Consider the following 23045-nt stretch of genomic DNA (forward strand, 5'->3'; position numbering starts at 1 on the left):
CACACCCTAATTAACCCATCTCCTCTCCTAAACCCCTCTATGAGGGGATCTCCATTGGTCGACACTTGGGCCTTGGGTCTCCACTCTGCACTTCCCCCTTCATTTAATATGATATATATACATATATACATACATATACACATATATACACATACATACACACACTTATATCTTTTTCTTTTTTTTTGCATGATGCCTTATACCTGGTCCCTTGGGCACCTCGTGATCGCACTGGCCGGTGTGCTTCTTCCATGTGGGCTTATTTGCTTCTGAGCTAGATGGCCGCTTGTTCACCTTCAAGCCTTTAAGACCCCAGACACTATCTCTTTTGATAGCCGGGCACCATCAGCTTTCTTCACCACATTTGCTTATGCACCCATTTGTCTTCAGCGATCCTATCATGGAGGTGTGCAGTCAATGATATGATTTTTTGTTCTTTGATGCCTGGTAACTGATCCCTTTGGGACCACTCGCTCACTCAGGCTGGTGTGTTCTTCCATGTGGACTTTGTTGCTTCTGAGCTAGGTGGCCGCTTGTTTATCTTCAAGCCTTTAAGACCCCAGTCACTATCTCTTTTGATAGCCGGGCACCATCAGCTTCCTTCACCACATTTACTTGTTCACCCACTTTGGCTCCAGCCGTTGTGTCGGGAGAGTGAGCATCATAGAGTTCCAATTTAATAAAAGAAGGTATTCATGCATTGAGGGAGTGTTTGAGTAGAGGCCCAAGGTCCTTCCGCCACCTTAATACTTGACCTATAAATATAGACACATAGATCTATTTCCCCATCCTCCTATATATATTTGCATGTACATGTCTTTGTCTAGACCTCCATGAATGCCCTTTGACTCCTAGCTCTTTCCTCCATCTCCCTTGACTTTCCTCCTGCCCTACTACCATGCTTCATCGCCACCTGGGCTAGAGTATACCTCTTCTCTAAGCAACCTTACCCTTGATCTTTCCCAGCAGGCCTGCCACTCCCACTTCTCTACCATTTGGGGTCCCATGTTTTTCCCTTGTCCCTGGGTTTGTTAACACCACTTCCTTACCCCCCCCTACCCCCCCACCCCAAGTCCCCCCAAAACTGTCGGTCCCGTTGTTTTTCCTCCAGATAGTTCATCCAGCCTGTCCTATTCAGACAGACCTGTGGAGTCACTAACATGCATGAAAACTAGACAGAGGAAAACAAAGCAACAGTATACAACCAGACAACAAAACAACAAAAACAAACCACTGACAAAGAACAGAATAAAACAGTTCACAAGAGAAAAGCTTGTAGTTAGTTCAGGGATCGTTTGCTGGCCCTTAGGAGCGTTTTCCAGTCCAGTCTGTTGGGGCACCACGCCCTGGCCCCGAAGTCCACTTTCAGCATTCCCTGGGGACCTTGCCACTCCATTCCCTTGCTGTTCCGCTGCACTCCCCCAGTGATTTGCCTCGGTGTGGTGGGATCAGGTCAGGTGCAATTCCCACACTGTGTCTCCGGTGCTGTCCCCTGTATCGCCCTTAGTCACTGAGGGGCATCATGTCTCATAGTGGGGCCAGCCATGTTGTTCTCTCTGTGGACTGGCTGCTCTACTCAGGAACATCATCATCACGGCCTGGTGGGCCAGGCTGTGCTCCACTCTCTCCTCCTGCCCCTTCATCTGCTCCCGTGTGCTCTGATCAAATATGTCCATCTCCCAGAGCTGCAGAGTCAATGTCGTCCTTTGGAAAAAATTCTTTTCGGGGGAGGGGCAGGAATCCACTTAATTTATGGTGCTGGGGCCAGCCTCCCAGACCTCTCCGCCGGCAGATAGATTTTTAACGGCTGATCTTTCTGTTAGTGGCCATTGCCATCAGAGCTCCTTTTGGAAAATATAGAAAATAATAAAAAGGAAAGGAAAGCTTATTCGTTGTGTGCATGTTTTCCTATTCTAAGTGGTTTTATTTTTAAATTATCCTTATTTTCCCTGCATTACCATCTTCCTAAGGAGCCAATATTTATCTCTATCCTACTAGAAATTTTTTCTAATCCTATTTCTTCTATGTTCACATATATCTAAACACATAGGAATCATGCCACTGTTCTCATAAAATATGATAATGCTATACATATTTGTATATGGGTTTGCTTAATAACAAAATGGGAAGGTTTTAATTAGTATTAAATGATCCACTTGAGTAACTGCTGTATCTTAAAGCTGTTATTCTATTAATGGAACATACAATTTTTCCTCTCTTCTCTAATAGACATCGCTGCAGTGACAATTCTTGAACCTGCAGCTCTGCTTTTCAAACAACCACTTGGATAATATACCCAATATCTTAATTCCGTAATGTCCACTCAAAATTATAAATCTCCTGCTTAGAAACTGATTTCTAAAAAAAGGAAGATTTAGCAAGATCTCATAAACCTTTAGAGGAGATAAACTACACTTTGCCAGAATTAAAAAGAAATCAAAGGAACATATGGTGCAGTAGAAGGCAAAACATAATTCCAAATATGGTGAATCACAACCACAAAAATACTGCATAACAAGTCGCCCCAAAAGTCTGTGGCAAGAACTTGTCATCATCTATGCTTTTGGGGGGTTCACTGGAGCAACTCTTCTGTGAACAACAAACTGAACACCTGCAGGTTTACCTGGAGAGCTGTACCACGGATGACTTTTGGTCTTTGAGACCTGACCATGGATGCTGGCTGTGCCCTTGTGTCAATGACTGAGATCTAGAAGTCAACTTTACAGACACATCTGAGCCCTTCGCTCAAGTTAAAACTTTTAGCATCTCATTGACAAAAGAACATTATAGAGCCAAGCCTAAAGTGGAGACGTGAGCAAGTGCACTCTCCTGGTGGGAGCTCAAAGCAAGTCACATTGCCACACCCAACACTGCAAACAAAGGCACTCTTTCCAGGAAGGTGTGGTAAAATGTCCTAAACTAGATCCTGACAGTCTTTTGCCCTGCTGGGTCATCATGTAGGACACAAGGTGACAATCTCCCCTCTGAGTGTCCTCATTAGCTATCTACTCCATAAACTGTCTACTGACGTCCAGCTGTTGACTTCCAGACGGATGTGTCTTAGCTCCCTCCTTTGGATCTAACATTTAGTCAGTCTTCCTCCAGTGGAAGCTGCACAATGGGACAATTTCGGGTGTCAGGTCTGATCCTTCCTTCACCTGAGACTTTGCCTCGAGTCTAAAAGCAGCCAGAGTTGAATTTGCCTTTTGACGAAGCTCCAGTGGCGCAATAGGTTAGCGCGCGGTACTTATATGAATTTGCCTTTTGAGCCACTGGAGTGAGCACTATTCTTTCACACTGTGCTGGTGGCCAGCTAAAGTCCTATATGCCTCCTGACCGCTCTTGACTCTCCTTTCCTTGTGCAATGTTTTTCTAATCTAAGAATAGTGTTTTATATCTATGAGCAAACTTTTTGAAGTCCCCTGTACAAGTGCTGTTATATTTTAATTGTTCCATTTAAACCATCTGGTTGAGCCTATCAATATCACTTGGAAGGTGGATTCTGCATCCACAGACTAGCCTTTCCTCCTGACTATGTTTCATGCTTCAGTTATTGGTTGAAAGATTGAACAGGGCAAGACCCTGATTATCCTATAGACTTTTCAGCACAAAATAAGACTCATTCATCAAAAATTGACCGACGGTGGTCCATTCAATAATGTGACTGCTTTGTTTTGGGGGTTTTTTCGTGAAGAAATTGAGGTCCCATGTGTCTGCATCAAACTTTCATATCTTCACATATATCCTCAGTACAGCTGGTCAACAATTAGCCATACTTCCCCAGAATCACTATTAACTCCCTTCCTGTGTGCAGTTGATAACAACACCCCCACCCTACACCCCCCAAAGATGCTAACCTCCTAATCCCTCTAATTGTATATACACAGCAAGTTCCCAAAGCTAGAATTAAGGTCAAAACAGGGATTCAAATTGCTAAGTAACTCACTTTTAAATAAAGAGATTACCCTGGATTATCCAATGGGCTCATTGTAATCCATGAAAGTAGAAAGCAGCAGAGTGGTTTGACAGGAGAAGAATTCCATGGAAATTACTGGCTCAAAGGTAGAGAACATGTGCTATAAATCAAGGACTACAGGCTGTCTCTTAAAACAGGAAAAAGCCAGGGGAAACAGATACTCCCCTAGAGCCTGTAGAAGAAACAAAGCCTGATTTCAGATGCCTACTCTGGGGTTACATGAGACTAGAGCTGTTTTAAGCCACAAAGCCTGTGGCAATTAGTTGTAACGGTTCTAAGACACTGCAGAATGAAACGTTCTTCCTGGCATTTCTCAGAGTACATCTTGTGCATGGCTGCTTCTGTGTAATATGCTTCCAGAAGCACTATTGCAAATCAATTCATGATCTTCTCCTTTGTTCTGCATCGTTATACTGCAGCTCATTAACACCCACCTTTATAGCTTCTTGCACCAGCAGATGTGTTAAAATTCATCTTCGCTGACCTATATTCCTTGTTGGTGTTTGTCACTCAGAGACTACATAATTTTGACAAAAGAGTTACTCTTCAACTGCTTGTTTGTTGGGATGCACAGTTACCGGCTCCTAAATACTTCCAACATCTCCCAATGGCAAGTCCAGTGCACATTTTCTTTCCCTCCCCGTAAACCTGGAGTTGTTCCACTGGCAGCTCCTGACACACTGATGAACCGAAAGGAGGAAAGAATTGAAAAGGCATTACCGTTGACAAAGGAGCTGACCTCTGAGGTGCGTTAAAAACACACGAGGGAAGGAACAGCTGAGCGAGTAAAATGTTTTCTCTTTTTTTCTTCATTAGTCTATTTCCCTACTCTAAAAGTCAAACTTTCCATAGGACTTGTTAGTTTGACAAAAGAATTGTGAATCTTCAAAAGTCAATTTATATATAAAAAATATCCACTTGTGTTCTCTAACAGAGAGCAATTGATTTGCTTCCCACTGAAAACTTTTGAAGAATTCCCTCTGCAACCTTTGCCACAGTAAACCAATGGCCGATGTTTCCCTGGAATAAGGAGCCGTGGTGGTGTCGTGGGTTACATGTGGGGGTGCTAACCTCATGGTCACTTGCTACCTGCCATTCCGTGGGGAAAAGATGACACTCTCAAGTCCTGTAAAAATGTGCTGCCTGGGACACCGATAAGAGTAGTTCTACGCTGTCCTGTAACGTTGCTGTGATTGAGAATCAACTCGATGAAATAACCCCCTCCCAGGGGGCTGGACAACAGAAGAGTGGGTACAGGGAGACATCGGTCATTGTAACACATGGGAAAATAATAATACTTTACAAATTATCAAGGATTCATGAGGGAGGGAGGGAAGGTGGGAGAGGGAGAGAGGAAGGGGAAAAAATAAGAAGCTGATACCAAGGGCTCAAGTAGAAAGAAAATGATGATGACAACAAATGTACAAACATGCTTCACACAATGGATGGATGGATTGTGATAAGAGCTGTATGAGCCCCCAATAAAATGTTTTTTTTTAAAGAAAGAAAACGAGTTTCGGTTTGCATTTGGTTACATTAGTCCATGATGGTGGCATGCCAGGCATAATGAATATGGTTAGAGAAGAAAACAACTCGGAGAATTTGAAGGACTTACCCCAGAAAGCACACAAATAACAAGTCATGCCAGGACCTGAACAGAGTTCTTTCTGACTCCAAATCTAGTGCGTGGTAACTTACCACAGGCTTTAGCGTTTCGTATCATTGTTACTTTTCATCAAATCACCTTGACTCTCCATTCGCCCTCCCCATTCCCGTGCATGATTATTGAAGGACAGCTGGATCCGGAATGCCAGTATTCGCTGCTGGCCATGAAAAAACACAGGCCAAGCAATCTCTCCCCACGTGAGCTTGTCGACCATAGACAACAGTATGTCACAAGAGTACAGGACTTTCCTTTGCAGAGACTTGATTTCTCCTCCCTCTCCCAGAGTGAGAACTAGTCGTTCAAGGCACCACCACATCAGCATATCTTCTTTGACTCCTGGCAGAGGCAGATCATGTAAAATATCCTTTGCAGTAGGTCAGGATTCTGGCAGCTGTGTTCCTGTACTGTGCGAATGCCCATCATTCCCCGTTGGATCCGTGAGCACCTGCTCTGATTCTTTGCCTTCATCCTAAGTACCTCCTGGGACAGGTGGGGGGCTGAGTGGGCTGACTGCTATGAGAACTCAGGTTGGAATCCAGCTCCCCATCTCTCTCGGGTTCATTCTCCCTTTCTCACTTTGAGGGTACATTTGCCATCACAGAAGCTGTCTGTGCTAGGTCACGGCTCTTCTGCCCACCTGTGGTCAGGAAGAGAGCCTTCCATATGACCCGTTGTGTGTGTGGCCAAAGCCATTCATCTTATCTTGCTGATTTTCCACGCTCACCTCGCAGGATAACCAAGCAGAAGGCCATGCCATCTTAGCCAACTACCATAGTCCAAGATTCCTGACTTCTCTGGAAAACTGTTAGCTGCCATTGAGTCAGCCCTTAACTCATGGCAATCCTACGCATCATGAAGTAAAAGGATGCCCTGCTCTGTGGCATCTCCAGGATGGGTTGTTGATCAGACTGCTGTGTTTCTCCTTGGCTAAGTTTGTGAACTAGCTCCCGGGAACCTTTTCCCCTTCTGGTAGTCTAGAAACCCCACTGTGACTGGCTCAACATTGCCTCCCACAGGGAGCTCAAGAATGTTACACTTCTTTATATCTAGATACAATGTATGGTCCCCTAAATCCAACTTCTTTATATCTAGATACAATGTATGGTCCCCTAAATCCAATGTATGGTCCCCTAAATGTTACACTTCTTTATATCTAAATCCAATGTATGGTCCCCTAAATCTAACTTTCCCACACCAAGCTGGAAATGGGACAAGAGGTAAATCAAGATGGTGTTGAAGCACCATCCCAACTATGAATCCAGCCTGGTGTGGGGATTGATTCTGCCATGTAAAGACCTTCCTGACAGCTCACTTTGTACTGCACTAGAAACATGCTTGATCCCTCACTAATTATATTGATTCATCTCACAGCGTACTTCGGTATCTCATATGCAAGGCTTTAGATGACTGTTCATATCTTGCCGTGGACACAGTGACTGGGACTGACACCCGAGGTGTACAGTCAGTCTCTCTCCTTGTTTCATCTCCTCCTTTCTTAGGAGCTGTGAGGACTCTCGATGCAAGCAATCACTGTGGTGCATTCACCCATAGTGAAGGCTTACCTCTGTCTTTTGAAAAGTTAAATCCTGTTAGTTGTCCATAATTAGGCCTTCCAAAAAGTCCTACCTGCCCATGTAACTAGGAAAGGGAACAGCTGGGCTCCCTAACCGGTAACTGTCTTCTCCCTCCCTCCAGTGTTTGCCCTTAGTCACATCTGAACTTCCCGACCCTCTCACCTCCAGATTCTGGTTCAGAGCTTGACCCCTAAGGGTAGGAGCATGAAAAAGCAGGTGCGCTAGAAAGTCTGAGTGGTCACGTACCTCCGTGATCTTGGCATCCCTGCCAGCCACGGATACTCCTGATTTCTTGTTCCATGAGTTGTGTTCCTACAGTAGGGTGTCACACGACCTGGGAAATGCAAAGTCAAAAAGAGTGAACAGGTGCTGTTTCCGAAGGGAGGACCTGCTGTGTTCAGAACTCATGTGGAGGGAAGTCCAGTCAGTTTCTCTTCCTAGGTTTAGCTTGAGTAGCTAAGAGCAAGCAGAGGGAATAAAAATCAAAGGCTGCTTTGGAATAAATTGGCATGAGATGAGATAAAGCAAGGGAAAGCCTTTCCATATAACCTAAAAAATTATAATAATGATATTGGCAATAAGTGGAGTAATGATAATTGGTGTTTATTGAACATGTACTGTATGCAGGTATCCATATGAATGATCTTTGAAAACACCCAAATAGAAGATAGAGATAAAGAGACAGCACAGAGCAATAAGGAATTATGCACGTTCTATAACTAGGTGCCTGAGTCAGAACCTCGACTGTCCTCTTAATTAGCTGTGCAATTCTCAGTCAGTCACTTAATCACCCTATGCCTTCATTTCCAACTCCTGAGCTATTGTGAAAACATTTGGGGTTACAGATATAAAATACTTAAAGAACTACCTGGTGCACAGCCAAACCTCAGTAAATGTGCATCAATATCAAGGCTAATCCCCAATTGTCAGGTGAGTAAGCACAGCCAGTGAATGCTAGCTACGGCATGGTCTGTAACTCACACACCTGCCAGGCCCCCAAGTCAAGCTCTCAGTCATAATGCTATACTCCCTCCTTTTCCACAACACTCTATACTGAAAGTATACTTAGGTAGATGTCCTGCTATGTTCCCCTTCCATGTTCTCCTTCCAGAAAATGAACGAGAGCCAATATAATCTACCTTAGCTTTGCCTGGCAGCTTCAAACAAACGCGTTCCACGGTGCCTTTGGCGTCTCATGAAAGGGAGAACAGGCAGAGTGAGTGCAAAACGTTAATGACTCAAATTCCCTTCCCTCCCTGGAGAATAAATATGGTGAGGAAAAGCAGGCAAGAAACCAGAGGAGCTTTCCAACTAATGCCTCAATATTTTGACCCATGTGTGCACCCTTCTGAGAATGCTCTAGATCAGCAGCTCAACCTGCAGGTCGCAACCCTTTCACAGGGGTTCCCCAATTCATAACAGTAGCAGAATTATAGTTATGAAGTAACAACAAAAATAATTTTATGGTTGGGGGTCACCACAACATGAGGAACTGTATTAAAGGGTTGTGGCCTGAGGAAGGTTGAGAACCACTGCTCTACATGAAGTAGTGGGTAAGCTATCTCTGGCATGAATATTTTGTTTTTAAATTACCAGCTCCTAATTCAGGGCTAATTCAGCTCCTAATTACAGTGTAAGTCAGAAGTTTTAAATAAATAAAAGATACAAATCTGGGAAAATTTGACTCTATCCTTGATACTTAACCTATACCCAACACTACCCTGCCCCAGCCCAGGACCCTGCCATCCCTACCACCTCCGCTAACTAGCACTAACAAAATAGGAGGGGGGGTGCTTCTACTGAGAGTCAGTGGTGGGTGGTTCGGTGGTACTGAGAGTAAAATTGTGTGGGAAATCACTGACATGGACAGTTCTGAGTTAGACACCGCATGGGTAGGAGTTTTAGGAACACCATAACCAACTGATTTTGCTAAAAAAAAAATTCTATTTGTATGCAAAAGAGGTGTACGTGGTGTAAGGTGCAGGAAGCAATCTGGCCTTTATTTTATGGGTTCTTGAGAGCAGTCTACCCTCAAAGCTAGTGAATGGGAACTGAACAGATCAAAAGGGACAATCTAGGAATACGAGGGGTATGCCCCCCAAAAACGGAATTTTTTTCCAAAACTATGTATTTAAATTTTTTTACAAAACAACCTGTCACCTTCAAAGTACTCTCCATTACACTTAATACATTCATCAAATCTGTGATTCCATTTTTCAAACTCATCTGTTTGGGTGACTGACAGTACTTCTCGGTTGTTTCTTCACCTTGTCAACATTGCCAAATTGCTGTCCTTTCATGTCTCTCTTCATCCACAGAAACAAAAATAAATTACATGGAACGAGGTAGGTCAGGTGAGTAAGGTGTGTGGGGCAAGAAAGGCATGCTGTTTTTTGACAAAAACTCATGCACTGCGATGGCTGCGGGAGCAGGTGCATTGTCATGGTGGCAAAACCAGTCTTCTTACTGCCACAAATCAAGCCTTTTTTGTCATACACAGTTATGTTATCTTTTCAGAACCTCTAAATAGAAAGCTTAGTTAACAGTCTGACCTGGTGGAATGAACTCCAAATGCACTATCCCTCTCACATTACATCTGGGATTTGGGGGGTACCCCCTCGTCCATTACTGACTCAGCCTCATGCCACATGATGTGATCTCTCAGGCCAATAACAGCTCTGAAGCCTTAGGCTTAGACAGAACTGCCTTGTTGGTGACCAGGCACAAAAGAGGGTAGCATGTCGCCTGAGGACATGGAAGTACCTTGTTGTTCCCTCCAAGACTTCACTCGGCATCTCATTATTTGTGTACTCCTTTGTTATGTTAAAGCTGTGTCGTGTGTGTGTGTGTGTGTGTGTGTGTGTGTGTGTGTCATCCTCTTCAAGAAGTATGAATCCTTTCAGCTAACTATTGGACCCCAAGTATCAGGGGAAGGCAGTAGGTCTAGATTGGAGGGAGTCATTATACATTAGAAGCTGGATTATATGAAGAAGAATGTGACATCAGGGTTGGAGAAAGGATTATTAATAACCGACAACATATAAATGATGCAACCTTGCTTGCTGAAAAAAAGGAGGACATGAACCATTTGCTAACTCGGTATAGATTACAACTCAATGTAAAGAAGACAAAAATACAAATGGATCGATAGGTAACATCATGATACATGGAGAAAAGATTGAAGTTGTTGAGGATTTTATCTTGCTTGGATCCAAAACTGATGCTCATGAAAGCAGAAGCCAAGTCATCAGATGCTTTGTATTAGTTAACTCTGCTGCTCAAGACATCTTTAATGTGTTGAAAAGCAAGGATGTTACTTTGGGGACAAAAGTGTGCTTGCTCTAAAACTCAGTATTTTTAATTGCCTCGTGTGCATGGGAAAGTTGCACATTGAATAGGAACACTAATGGGTTTGAAATTTGGTTCTGATGAAGTATTGAAAGTACCATGGATTACCAAAAGAACAACAAGGAACCTTTCTTGGAAGAAGTACAGCCAGAATGTTCCTTAGAAGCAAGGATGGCAAGACTGTGTCTCTTGTAGTTTGGACATCTTGTCAGGAGAGACCAAAGGGACTTTTCCTTGATAAGGATCCATGCTTGGTAAAGCCGAGGGGCAGCACAAAAGAGGAAGGTCATTGTCAAGATGGACGGACACAGTGGCTGCAACAGGGCTCAAGTATGAGGACAATTGTGAGGATGGTGCAGGACTGAGCAGTGTTTTGGTCCATCATACATAGACTCACTAGGAGTTGGAATTGACTCGTTGGCCCCTAACAACAACATTAGACACCCACGCTTGTGTGTGGCACCCTAAGGGGTTAGGAGCAAGGCTCTGGATTTGAGGCCAGCTGGAAGATTTGAGGCCATCAGAAAGGATCCATGTGAACTACTGAGCAGGCAAGCAGTATTCATGGGCCCAGCCCTATATGGCTGGGGATGAGACAGAAGGACTGATGGGAACCAGGTGTCTGAACTAAAGGGAGAAGGAAGATGAGATTCCCATGGAATGAAGTTGAAGTCCGGAGTGGGATTTACTGCCCGCCCACAATTTGGCACCGGAGGTGAATGACCTTAGTATCCTTGGACTGGTTTGTGAATATAGTAAAAGAAATCACTGTCAAAATAAAGCTAAAAGAACTCTTTAAGTAGAAAATAAAGTCTATACATGAGAATATGGTGATACATTTTAATTCTTAGTGCTACAGGACACAATCGTGCATCATAAGCAAGAGCATCACGCATGTGCAAACATCAATTTCCCAGCAACAGGTTCCTTTTGTCTTGTCTTGTCTTGTCTTTTCTCTGCTCTCTGCATGCCCATTAGGTTGTCCCCTCTTGACCCCCTTTGTCCTGGCCTCTCCTGCCTGCCACTGCCAATCCGCATCACAGCTGTTTAATTAGCAGTCTAGCGGGAAGGAAGGCGATCACCCCCAGTCACTCAAGCAGCACAACCAAAGTTACGCTGTCCTAGATTCTGGACGTGGTACATGTCCTTAAGGGAGAGTCGATGCCGTTTGGTGGGAAGCTCACAGCATTTAGAATTGAACAACTTGTGCTATTCCACCACGATTTTCACGTGACAATGGCCTTTGAACGCTGACTTTTCAACAATGAAACCCTTCGTGCACTTTTTCCTGGAAAGATTAAATGCAGTGAAAACACTTAGCTATATGTCACAGGATATGCAAGTGTACAGAGACCATGTCTGTGTCATCCTTGTAGACAGTGTAACTTACAGACACAGTGTGGGTGTACACTGTCCACTGAGAAAGATGTAGGGAGGAGAGGAACTGGAAGGGGATTAGACTGTGGCGATATTTTGATATAACGTCTCACATGATGGAAAATTAAACTTTAGAAATGGAATCAGAGTTATAGGATATCCAATTGTTTGCTTTTAATAACCTAACAGTCAGTAACAAATGTTATATTAATATGTGGGTTAATGAGCCAATTTGGAGTTGCATTCTAAAACTAAATATCAAAGTGAACTGCATGTTTTTGAGCAGGAAGAAATTATAATTTTGTTATATGTATTTCCTTGAAGCAAAATCTAAGTGGTAATGAAATATATTTGTAAAAATCTTAAATTCAGAGGAGGAGAAAGAGAACATAAGTCAGCGGTCTTTCAGTTATCACATAAAGAATATGGTTTAGACACTAGGACAGACTGCTTTCACATGTAAGACCTTATAATAAAGAATTGTAATACTGAAATCTTCCCTGAGTTCTTTTTCTTAATCATTTTATTGGGAGCTCGTACAGCTCATCACAATCCATACATACATTCATTGTGTCAAGCACATTTGTACATTTATTGCCTGCCCTCATCATTCTCAAAACATTTGCTTTCTACTTGAGCCCTTGGTATCAGCTCCTCATTTTCCCCTCCCTCCCTGTCCCTCTCCCTCATGAACCCTTGATAATTTATAAATTATTATTATTTTGTCATGTCTTACACTGTCCAGTGTCTCCCTTCATCCATTTTTCTGTTTTCTGTTCCCCAGGGAGGGGTATTATATGTAGATCCTTGTAATCGGTTCCCCCTTTCTGCCCCACCTTCCCTCCACACTCCCCTGGTGGTCTTTTAAAGTAGTTGATAACCCTCATTTCTCTGGTCATGCCCATTCCATTTATAATAGAAAACAATATAAATAGTCCAAAATAGAAGTATAGTTGGGTTAACTTTAGTATAGTACATGAATCTCTAGAATACTAAGGTAGCAATTAAAATTAAAATATGCAAGCTATGTAACAGTATTTTTAAATTATCATGGTAAGATACCTAGTGTAGAAAGAATATATGGTTTTGTCTTTAGTATGATTGCTACTATGTCAAAATTAAGTATAAATACAAATTAGGATTGAACAAAACCACAGAAAAACGAAGAGCTGAAGGAGTTACATGGTGTCCTTGTGAAATCACCACTCTCCAGTTATTTGTACCAAATGAAAAAACGGTTTTTCTTAAGAGCTCATGTCTTTGCCAGATGTAACTGTGAGTTTTGCTGAGGACAGAACTATTAATTTGTGGACTCAGAAAACCTCTTCCAGCCTCAGACTTCTTAGTCATTAGGAGCATGAAAAGATGACGTTGCAGGCAGTGAAGTCCTGTGTCGACATTGGGACCTTGCAGCGGCAGGCTGTGTCCAGGGAGCGCAGCCATCCACTGCTGTGCTGGCTTCCATCCAAGCCCACAGTATGGGATTGAACATTAAAATGTAGACAAGAAGTTAAGCGGTCATTTCAATACACGGCGCTTGGTCTAATTGTGTTTGGGGTAATATTGCAATTGTCTTTTCTGCTCTGTTATTTTTAAAAGATGAAGTGGGGTATGAGTTTGGGGGGAGCTGTTGCTTAGGCTGCTCGGGGAAGCAATCTACGATGCGGATTTCCGACTTCCGGCCTTAAGTACCTAGGGGTAACCCGGTTACCTCGCATGAATGGCTTTAAAGAGCAGACACTTGGTTTCTCATAGGTGTTAAGTGGGAAAGTCCGAATTAGAGTCTTGCTCATGTCATTCCCATCTTGCTAGGTAGCCTGCTTCCTTGGCATTTGTTGTGGGCTTCTGTTTTCCTGAATGAGTTTTTCTGGAAATGCTCTTGTCTTTTAAAACCCAGAAGGGATTCTATGTAGAGCCCACCCTACGCTGGTAAGACCTCAGTAATATAACACAGAGAAAACGTATTTGAAAACAGACACACTCAGAGATCTATGGGGCCAGAAATTCAACTGTGTGTCTTTCCCCAAAACCATTTTATTGGGAGTTAATAGAGACATCATATTATTCCATGGTCCAATCACATTAAGCAGAATGGTCCAATTGCTACCACAGTTTCAAAAGATTTTCTTCCTTCTTGAACTCCTTGACCTCAGCCCCCTTTTACATGACTCCCTCACTCTAAACTCACACCACCACCACCCCGCAAGAAATCCTCATTCTATTTGCTGTCCCTATAGGTTCATCAGTCCTAGGTTTCATACACTGAAAAACATATAACAAATATTCAAGCGACACTTCAATACAGAGCACTTTGGCATAACGGCTGCTCTTGCAAGAGCAAAGATAAAGGTGGTATCTCAGGATACCATCCGCATCACTGAATCCAATATAATGGGAATTGCCTCCGTGACGATGAATCAAAGCCTCTTCCTTTAAGAGAACACAGTAGATAGAAGTCCTTGTTGTGAGACCGAAACGCAAAACTGCAAAGACAATATTCTAGCTTCTTTTTTCCCAAGCTCTTGTCATATTCTCGCTCAAATACTTGCTTTTATAGTTAAGGGGGGTCTCAACAGGGGCATCCCAGGGCTCAGAAGTGATCGTGTTTATCTCATGAGTCAATCTGCTATTGAGCTGAAAAGTCATTTCAGGAATGGCTTCGGTTCAGAGTTTACAGCATACACTCTCAGGGCAATAATCTCAGACGTTCCTGAGTTCTAGTCTCACCCAACTATATCTTTCTACTGTTATATCTAGGATCATCTATTGTGTCATTGAACACAATAGCCAGTAGTCACAGGCCAGGCACCGTCTAGTTCTTGTGGTGAGGACAGATGAGTCCATCGTTCGTATGGACTCAGTCCTATGCACGCATTTCTTCTTTAAATCTTCCATCCCCTATTTTTCCCTTTGCTCCAGTCAAACAGGGACCAGTAGTTGCTTTTGAGATGTTTGCTCACAACTTTTAAGAGCAAGAACTCTACTCCTCAAACTAAGATATACAACATAAACGTTATAAACTATGCAACTGAACAAGTTGTCCCATGTTAGAACCATAGTCTCTAAGCCTTCAAATCCAATAACCAAATCCTTTGAGGTATTTGGTTATGTCTAGAAAATACCTATAACTTTACCCCCACGTGTATTTTATTATAGATATGAAGTTTGTGGGAGCTTGGGGGAACTTAGCACAATTTTGTGTGGCCACAACTAATGATCATCTCCCTCTCCCCCAATCCTGAAATGCTGACCCCAGTCGAAGTGAGGTCTTTTCATCATCAAAGTGGTTTTTAAGATATATGTATAGGGCCCTGGATGTTTCATGGGTACGAATCAAACCCTCTACCCTCTTGCCTGGCAGACTGGATGAACAGATTGCATAACCTGGAAGTGGGAGCCTGCCTTCATCTTGGTGTTTATCCTTATACTGATGGACTCATACAATATTTATCCTTTTGTGATTGACTAACTTCACTCAGCTTAATGGGTCATGAGGTTTTCCAGAATGATAAGCAAACCTGATGGGAAATTCAAGTCAAGATGCAGGGAGTGAAGCATGTACATCTTAGAGAAAGCAAGTGCATTTCTGTGGGTGGGAAAAAGGGCAGGGCCAACCTCGTAACGGGAAAGAGTGCTTAACAACAGTCATCTAGAACCCAAGGAGAGAACATGCCTGGTCCTATGTTCCCAATTAGACACTTTAGACATATTTTCTACTCAGCCCCTGGGGATCCAGGCTATGTGCTATAGACTACTCAGTCTCTAGACCTTGTGATTTCAAGGTGCACAACAGCCTTCATAGATCACACCAGAAGGACTTGCTGTCCACGACATGAGCTAGGCTCCACCTCAAACTTGGACTTGAGGCAGAAACTACATGGTAGGAGAATAAGCAGAAAGAGGTTATACCAAGAGTATAGAAATGACAGTCATCATACTACTTACTATTTCAATGCCCTTCTTGCTTTATTAAGATATTTATTAATCTAGTAGGCCTGGTTTTGCCACTGACGATGGATATCATTGAAATGTTTGCCTTATCACCAACACCATTTTTTGTGGAAATAGTGTCCAGTCACTCAGAGTTAATCTGCACAAGTCACTAATTTGTGTATTGCAGTTCGTAGCCAGCCTACCCCTGTGTAGTCTCCTGTTCTCACCTGGGTTTTAAATCCTTGGCCATTTATGACACTGTCCATAGAATGGCCTTATGCCCCGAGATGATTCACAATGTTCCCTAACATTTCCCTTTTGACTCATTTTAAAGTTGTTCTAGTTTTTAATATTTTCTAGGGGTTTTCAACTGAATGTTTTCCTCTGTCTTCTATTGTTATTTTTGTTAGCTTTTTTGACTCATTGTATTTTGTTTGTATATTTTTCATATGAAATCCAGGATGGGTGACCTAAAGAGACAGCATATTAAAGTAATGGTTCCCTGTGGGTATGGAAGGGAGGTTGGGGGGAATAGGAGGACAACAGGAGTGTGAGCACAGATGTTCTAAAATGTCTAGTGCTAACGATTGCTCAAACTGTGGCATATGATTGAATTACTGAATTGTATATTGAGGTAATGTTCCAATAAACCGTTTATATGAAAAGTTTTGGGGATAATGGAGTTTTCTTTTATTTCTTAACAGCTGCTTCCATTGGGATTGATTGTGAATTCAAGTAAAAGAAACTCCTTGCTGACCTCAAACTTTTCTCCATTTATCATGATGTTGCTTATTGGCCCAGTTGTGAAAAATTTTGTTTTCTTTGTGTTGACATGTAATCCACACTGTAGTTTGGTTATCTTTGATCTTCATCCGTGTGTGTGTGTGTGTGTGTGTGTGTGTTTCAAGTTCTAGTCACTTTCAGAGATCAAGTTTGTGCATTTGCATATCACAAGCTGTTAATGAACTTCCTCTAATCCTGAGCCCATATTGTAATTCATACAGTCCAGCTTCTTGGATTATTGACTCACTACAGAGATTTAATAAGTATGGTTAATGGACACAACTTTGATGCAAACATTTCCTAATTTTCCACTATGGTATATGCTCAAGTATAAGCCAACCTGAATATCTGCTGAGGCACCCAATTTTACCACAAAAACTGCATTTAAAATGTGCTGGAAAACTAGGCTTATACTTGAGTGTATGTGGTATGTTCTGGTTTAGTGACTATTTTTTCCTCTGTGTACAGGTTCTTCATGAGCATCATTAAATGTTCTGGGATTCCTATTCTTCTCAATGCTATACATAATTTGCTATGATCCACACAAATACCTTTGTCCAGTCAATAAAACACAAGTAGACATCTTTCTGATGTCCTTGGCTTTCAGCCTAGATCCATTCTCAGAGAAAAAAAATAAATTTTACTTGTATGTGCTATTTATTATATTTTTGGATAATTTCTGCATTTTGTTGGACTACATTTCTTTGGAAGGAACACAAATAGAGATCTTTTCCAAAAAGTTGTCCAGGTTACTGTCCTCCAAATTTTGGGGCATAGACTAGTGAATATTTCTACCATTGCATCTGTTTGTTGAAACCTCTCAATTGATCATCTCTCAATTTGTAACGGTTTGCTTTTCACCAATGTCTTTAGTACCAGTTGGATACAACCTTCCCTTCAATACTCTCTGTTCTTGAACATCTGCTATCTCCTGAAATGGTTCCATGTCCACAAATTATTTGTGGTACCATAGCACTTATATTTCTTCTGTCTTCTTTTGATGTGTCCTGTGGCATTCAATAGTTTGGTCTATACAATCCTGAAATATTTCAACTCCATGCTTGAGTTTTTTCTTCAATTATTTCACCCTGGGAAATGTCAAGTTTGTTCTTATCTCTAAGTTTTCTAATTCCAGGTCTTTGCACATTTTATTCGAGTACCCTAAATCGTATACACATATATGTAAGTATGCGAATGTGAATTATGAGACACCTGGTGACATAGTGGTTGTGTGTTGGCCTGCTAACCACGAGGCCAGCAGTTTAAAACCACAAGCTTCTCCACGGTAGAAAGACAAGGCTTTCTACTCCCATAAAAAGGTTCAGTCTCAGAAACCCAGGGGGACCATTCTACACTGTCCTATGGGGTGGCCATGAAGCAGAATCAGCTAGCTGGCAGCGAGGGATAATTTATCTCTAGTTGCTTAAAAGAGGAAGGCCTCCAGGAGATGGATGGACACAGAGACTGCCACATTGTGCTCCAGCACAAGCACCGGGGCTGACGCAGGGCCAGGCGGTCTTTTCTTCTGCTGTGAACAGGGTGGCCATGAGCTGAAGCCAACTCAATGGCGCTGAACAGCACCAATGTCCACAGTGGGTTTGTGCAGTGCTTTCTTCTCAGCACATGTAGGTCTCAAAGACTTTCTTCCGGAGCTTTGACTCCATCCACCTCGTTGTGGTTGACTCCCTTCTGAGAAGGCAGCTCGCCTTCAATTAGCTTAGCTCCCACGGGCTTGACTCCATTCTCATCATCAGGGCAGGCTACATTTTGAGAAGACAGCTCGCCCTTAGTCATACTTTGGGTGTCTTCCGGTCGGAGGCGCTGCCTCTGGCATGATCTGACAAAGTTCGGCTTCTGTTCCTTAGGTCTTCAGTGTCTGGCAGTGGGTTGATGCTATCCATAAGGTTTTCACCAACTCATTCCTCCACAGTGGACATCCTGTTCTGTCTTCGTAGTCCGTTCTTGGTCTGGAAGCTCTGCTGAAGCCTTTCCACTATGGTTGTGAAATAGTAGTGACAGCTTCCAGCAGCACACAAGCCACCACAGTACTGCAAAGAGACGTGGTGAATCAGGAACCATAGCAAGGGTGTTTTACAGGGAGAGTCTGCTGAGTGAACATCAGAGAAAATGAGCCTGCGGGGTTTCCATGAGTCTTTATATCCTTTTCCCAAAGGTCAGGCTGCTGAAAGAGGGCCACTCATTGAGGCGCCCTCTGTCTGCAGCAGGAAGAAATACCTTTCCATTCCCTTCCAGTAAGGAAATGCTTATGACTGCGCTTCCCCTAACACCAAAGCATAGGAGCAAGAAGCAATTCCTCAAACATATTGGGAATATTTGGGAATGGGAAAGATAAAATATATAATTTAAGATACAATAACAAAAACCAAATACACACTCATTTTTACATTTCTGCATGTAGTCCTTCAGGTATTAGATATTCAGATATTAGTCATGGCTGTTGGAAGATCAACTAGTTATTACCCTAAATGAAAGTGTTCTAAAGGAGACAAAGCCTCCCTATTGCCGGGAGACTGGATCAACTCACTTAGCTTATGTGCTTTATTTCCTTTGAAGACTTTGAGATTCTGTTTGACTCGCCATGCACAGAGCATCTGGTCATTTCAAGGGTGATGTCATCCATCACTTCTCTTAAAGGTTCCTTTCATGTGCCTATGGCATTGCTATATGGCTTACTGGTTCTCCGGGCAGGTTCTGTCTGTTACTGATGCATAACTGATATGTAACAGAGATAGTGCAGTGTGCTGTTGACAAATGTGATGCCTGGGAAGCCCTCCAGTGAAATGGTCTCTATCTTCATCCTGTCCCTCCCGGGACCCGTTACCAGTTTATTGTCCTTCATATTTTTTTCATTTCATGCAGCAACCTCCACCCCCCTTGCTTCCTTATGAAAGTGCCCCCCGCCCCGCCCCATCCAACTCCTCTTGTAAGGAAACTCTCTTGGAGCTGTCACCAAGACAGCTCAAGCAAAGTGAATGTTCATGAGATTAACGTGGATTATTCTGAGCAAAAAAAGTAAACAAGGTATATAAATAAGAATTGAACCCAGAGGAATAAATCCATGGCTGTTCAGGTTGAGTTTCAGATAACCTACCAAAATTCTCATTCCAGATTAAGATGGCCTTGCAACAAGAAGGATTTGACCGGAAAAAACGAGGTTACAGAGACATCAATGAGATTGATATCAACATGAATGATCCTCTTTTTACCAAACAGTGGTATCTGGTAAGTGCCTCTGTGTCTTTTCTAATGTCACACATTTTGAGACTTTGCATAAAAAGAACTATTTCTAGTTCCTCATTCAACTCTTGTGAACCTCTCTGTGAACCTCTGCTCCCCTCTGACATATATTGATTGGCATCTCATTCTCTAATCTGCTTTTTTAAAAACGACTGAATAGTAGTGATCACCCACGAGCAAATCTAAAACCAACGGCTGATAAAATTCTCCTAGCACTCTGGAAAATATGTAGATGCATGAATGACGACTTGCAAAAGCATGTAAAAGTCAAATCCAGGACCTGAGAGGCCTGACCCAATGGTCTCAGCAGGCGGAGAAACAGGAGGATGTGCAGGAGTCGTAGGCACCGAGAGTGAGTCAGGTGTCTTTACAAAAGGACAAGCAAGAGACTCAAGTAACAAAATATTTAGAGACTAAAATAACAAAGTACCATCTAGCAGAACTTCCTAAAATAATAGGAGGAAAGCAATTCTATTGGTTTAATTGAAGCAAGATTAAAGACACTGAAATCCAGACTGACTATTTTGTGGATATTTTGTTGCTTGTCACCAGGTCACTTGGATCTACTTGGTGATGTTTAGGAGAGGCCCAGCGAGTCTAAGCCAACCTGAACTACAAGTGTATTGAGTGGGGAAAAAGAGACTAAAATCTTTCAATGTAAAAGAAGATTTTCTTTTTAAAAAATATTCGATGGCGATATCAAAAAAGCAAATGAAATAAAGGCCCGTGGACTGCTACATGTGAAAATATATTTCAGTGCCTTTTGGGGCTTCATATAGCTTGACTCGGTCTTATGCTTTGTGGCCTGTGATTCTGAAATTTCTGAACATGCTTATGTGTGAGCAGGAATTCCCAGGTGGTACACAAGTTTACCCCACTGACTGCCAACTAAAGAGCTCATAGTCCGAGTCTTCCCTTGGAAGAAAAGCCTGGCAGTCTACTTCTGCAGAATGAACCTTTGAAAACCCTATGGATACAGTTCTACTTTGACACATGCAGGGTCCCAGAGAATCAGAATCAATTCATCAGCAGCTTGTTTGTGCTTACGTTAGTCAGAGTGGACTACGTTTGTTGCACCAACAAACCGCCCCCAAACCCATGACGATTACAACCCATGGCGACTCCATAGGACAGAAAAGAAGTGCTTCACAGAGATTCTGACATTACAAATATTTAGAGAAGCAAACTGCCTCATCTTTCCCCTTAAGAGTAGCTGATGGGTTCAAAACACCAACCTTGCCGTTCACAGCCCAATGCTTAACTCACTACACCACCAGGATTCCTTGCTACATGTCCAACACTGCATATTCCTCAGGAGCTGAGGCTGAGGAAGGCTTGAGCTCAGTTCCATCCCAATACTTGCATTCATGAAGCCTCAGAAGGGGGGAGCAGAAAATTGCACACTATTCTTAAAACTTGTGCTTAGAAGGGACAGATGGCACATAATCTCACTCACATCTTCTTGGCCACATGGTGAGATAATGATGTCATTGCCATATATAACCTTTTCCAGCTTCCTAAGGAGCAGAAGAATCTCACTCCACACCAGAGCAAGCTGATGATCCCAGACATGTCTGCACCCTCCATCCTCCTCGGACCCCAACACCAATGGTGCCGACACTGCCCATTCCTCTCACAGTGTGCATGCTGCTTCTCTGCTGTATATACTAATCCACTGCAGTGATCATACATAACAGGCAATGCTCGTGATGATGAAGCTTATTCATCACTTACCACGAGCCAGCATCAGAAAGCCAAGGATCTTGTCATTAGTCCACGAGCAGTGGTGCTTCTCAGCCATGCTGGCAGACTGGCTGTTCTGGTTGTTGGTCTCTCAGACACAGAATCCCCTGGCCTCAGTCTCCCAGGGCCCGGAAACCCACCCAGGACTCTGTCTCACAATCTCATGGTCTCCATGGCATGGCCCTTCTGGTGCCTCTGTACCTCCATCACTTCCAACTGGAGACTCCTCTCTTTTGGTAATCACCAGAATCTCTTTGTTTCTGTGTTTGAAGATGGATCTTTTATATCCAGAGGAAAGGGAAAACTGCCCAAATCATATTAAAATTTTTCATTTCACCACACATGACCATTGTAATTTCAATATATAGGATGTATAATGTTTGCATGTGTTGGAAAAAGAATCTATAAAGAGCACCATACAATACTTTCACTAATACCATTACTCTGCAGGCATTTGCCAATATATAATCTAGCTCCCTTTTTTTTCACAACCCAACTATGAGGAATTTTTCCCAGAACACGGTACATGAGAAGAAGATAGTAAGCATAATTACTTACGATTTTCTCTTTTTTCATTTGATGAAGGCGATGGCTTATTTTTCTTCATTAGAATAGTTTTGAACCAGGCCTGGTATGCTGATGCTGAAATTACAAAAACAAATGGGAGTGCACCTACCCAAAGAAGATATTGTTCATGCCTAAAACATCTTCAAAGAAGCAAAATCAATATATGCTATGTTAGAAATGGAGACCTAAGCAAAGACCTACCCAAATGACCATTAAAGTCTAAATTGGGGAAACCTTTGGGCAATCATTCTCAACTCTGAGATATTTCTAGAGGAGCAGCTTTAAAATATCAATCGAGTTGTAAAAGTGTGTTTGCATAATGACATAAAATAAAAAGTGCCAATCATTTATATGCAGAATGGATGGAGAGGCCTGAGACATTGAACACCCTCATCCATTTAGCCTGTGGGGTACCACCCACCCTGCACATGCAGCGAACAACATGCAGTGCGTCACTACACCAGATTAATCAGAATCTCTGCTTGGATATTTCTGCACCAGATCAACACTGGACAAGCTGATGGCACTCCCGGCCTGGATCTGAATGTGGCAGAAGCTTGGGAGCTGGGCTACACGGGGAAAGGGGTCACCATCGGCATCATGGATGATGGTGAGTGTTTTGGACCCCTTGCATCACCTGGAAAGAAGCCCGGTGGCGCAGCATTGCTTTGCTAACCGAAAGGTGTGCGATTCAAGCCTCTGTGAGAGACAGGGAGATGGATTATCTGCTCCAGTAAATAATGAAAATTGTAGAAACCTTATGTAGGCCCTTATGGAGTGGGACCAGCTTGGTGGCAGCAGGTTTGGTTTTATTTTGTGT

At 42.7% G+C, this 23045-nt stretch overlaps 1 protein-coding gene across 2 annotated transcripts in view; it reads left to right on the plus strand.

Annotated features, from left to right (window-relative positions):
- PCSK2 (proprotein convertase subtilisin/kexin type 2) overlaps positions 1–23045 on the plus strand; it is a 282423-nt gene that overhangs the window by 122803 nt on the left and 136575 nt on the right. For both annotated transcript variants that reach the window (XM_075527844.1, XM_075527845.1), the window contains 2 exons: positions 19787–19900; positions 22727–22835. In XM_075527844.1, coding sequence (XP_075383959.1) covers positions 19787–19900; positions 22727–22835 — 223 coding nt within the window. The remainder of the gene's footprint in view (positions 1–19786; positions 19901–22726; positions 22836–23045) is intronic.

The sequence above is a fragment of the Tenrec ecaudatus genome, chromosome 12 (genome assembly GCF_050624435.1).
Source record: "Tenrec ecaudatus isolate mTenEca1 chromosome 12, mTenEca1.hap1, whole genome shotgun sequence".
Classification (NCBI taxonomy): Eukaryota; Metazoa; Chordata; class Mammalia; order Afrosoricida; family Tenrecidae; genus Tenrec; species Tenrec ecaudatus.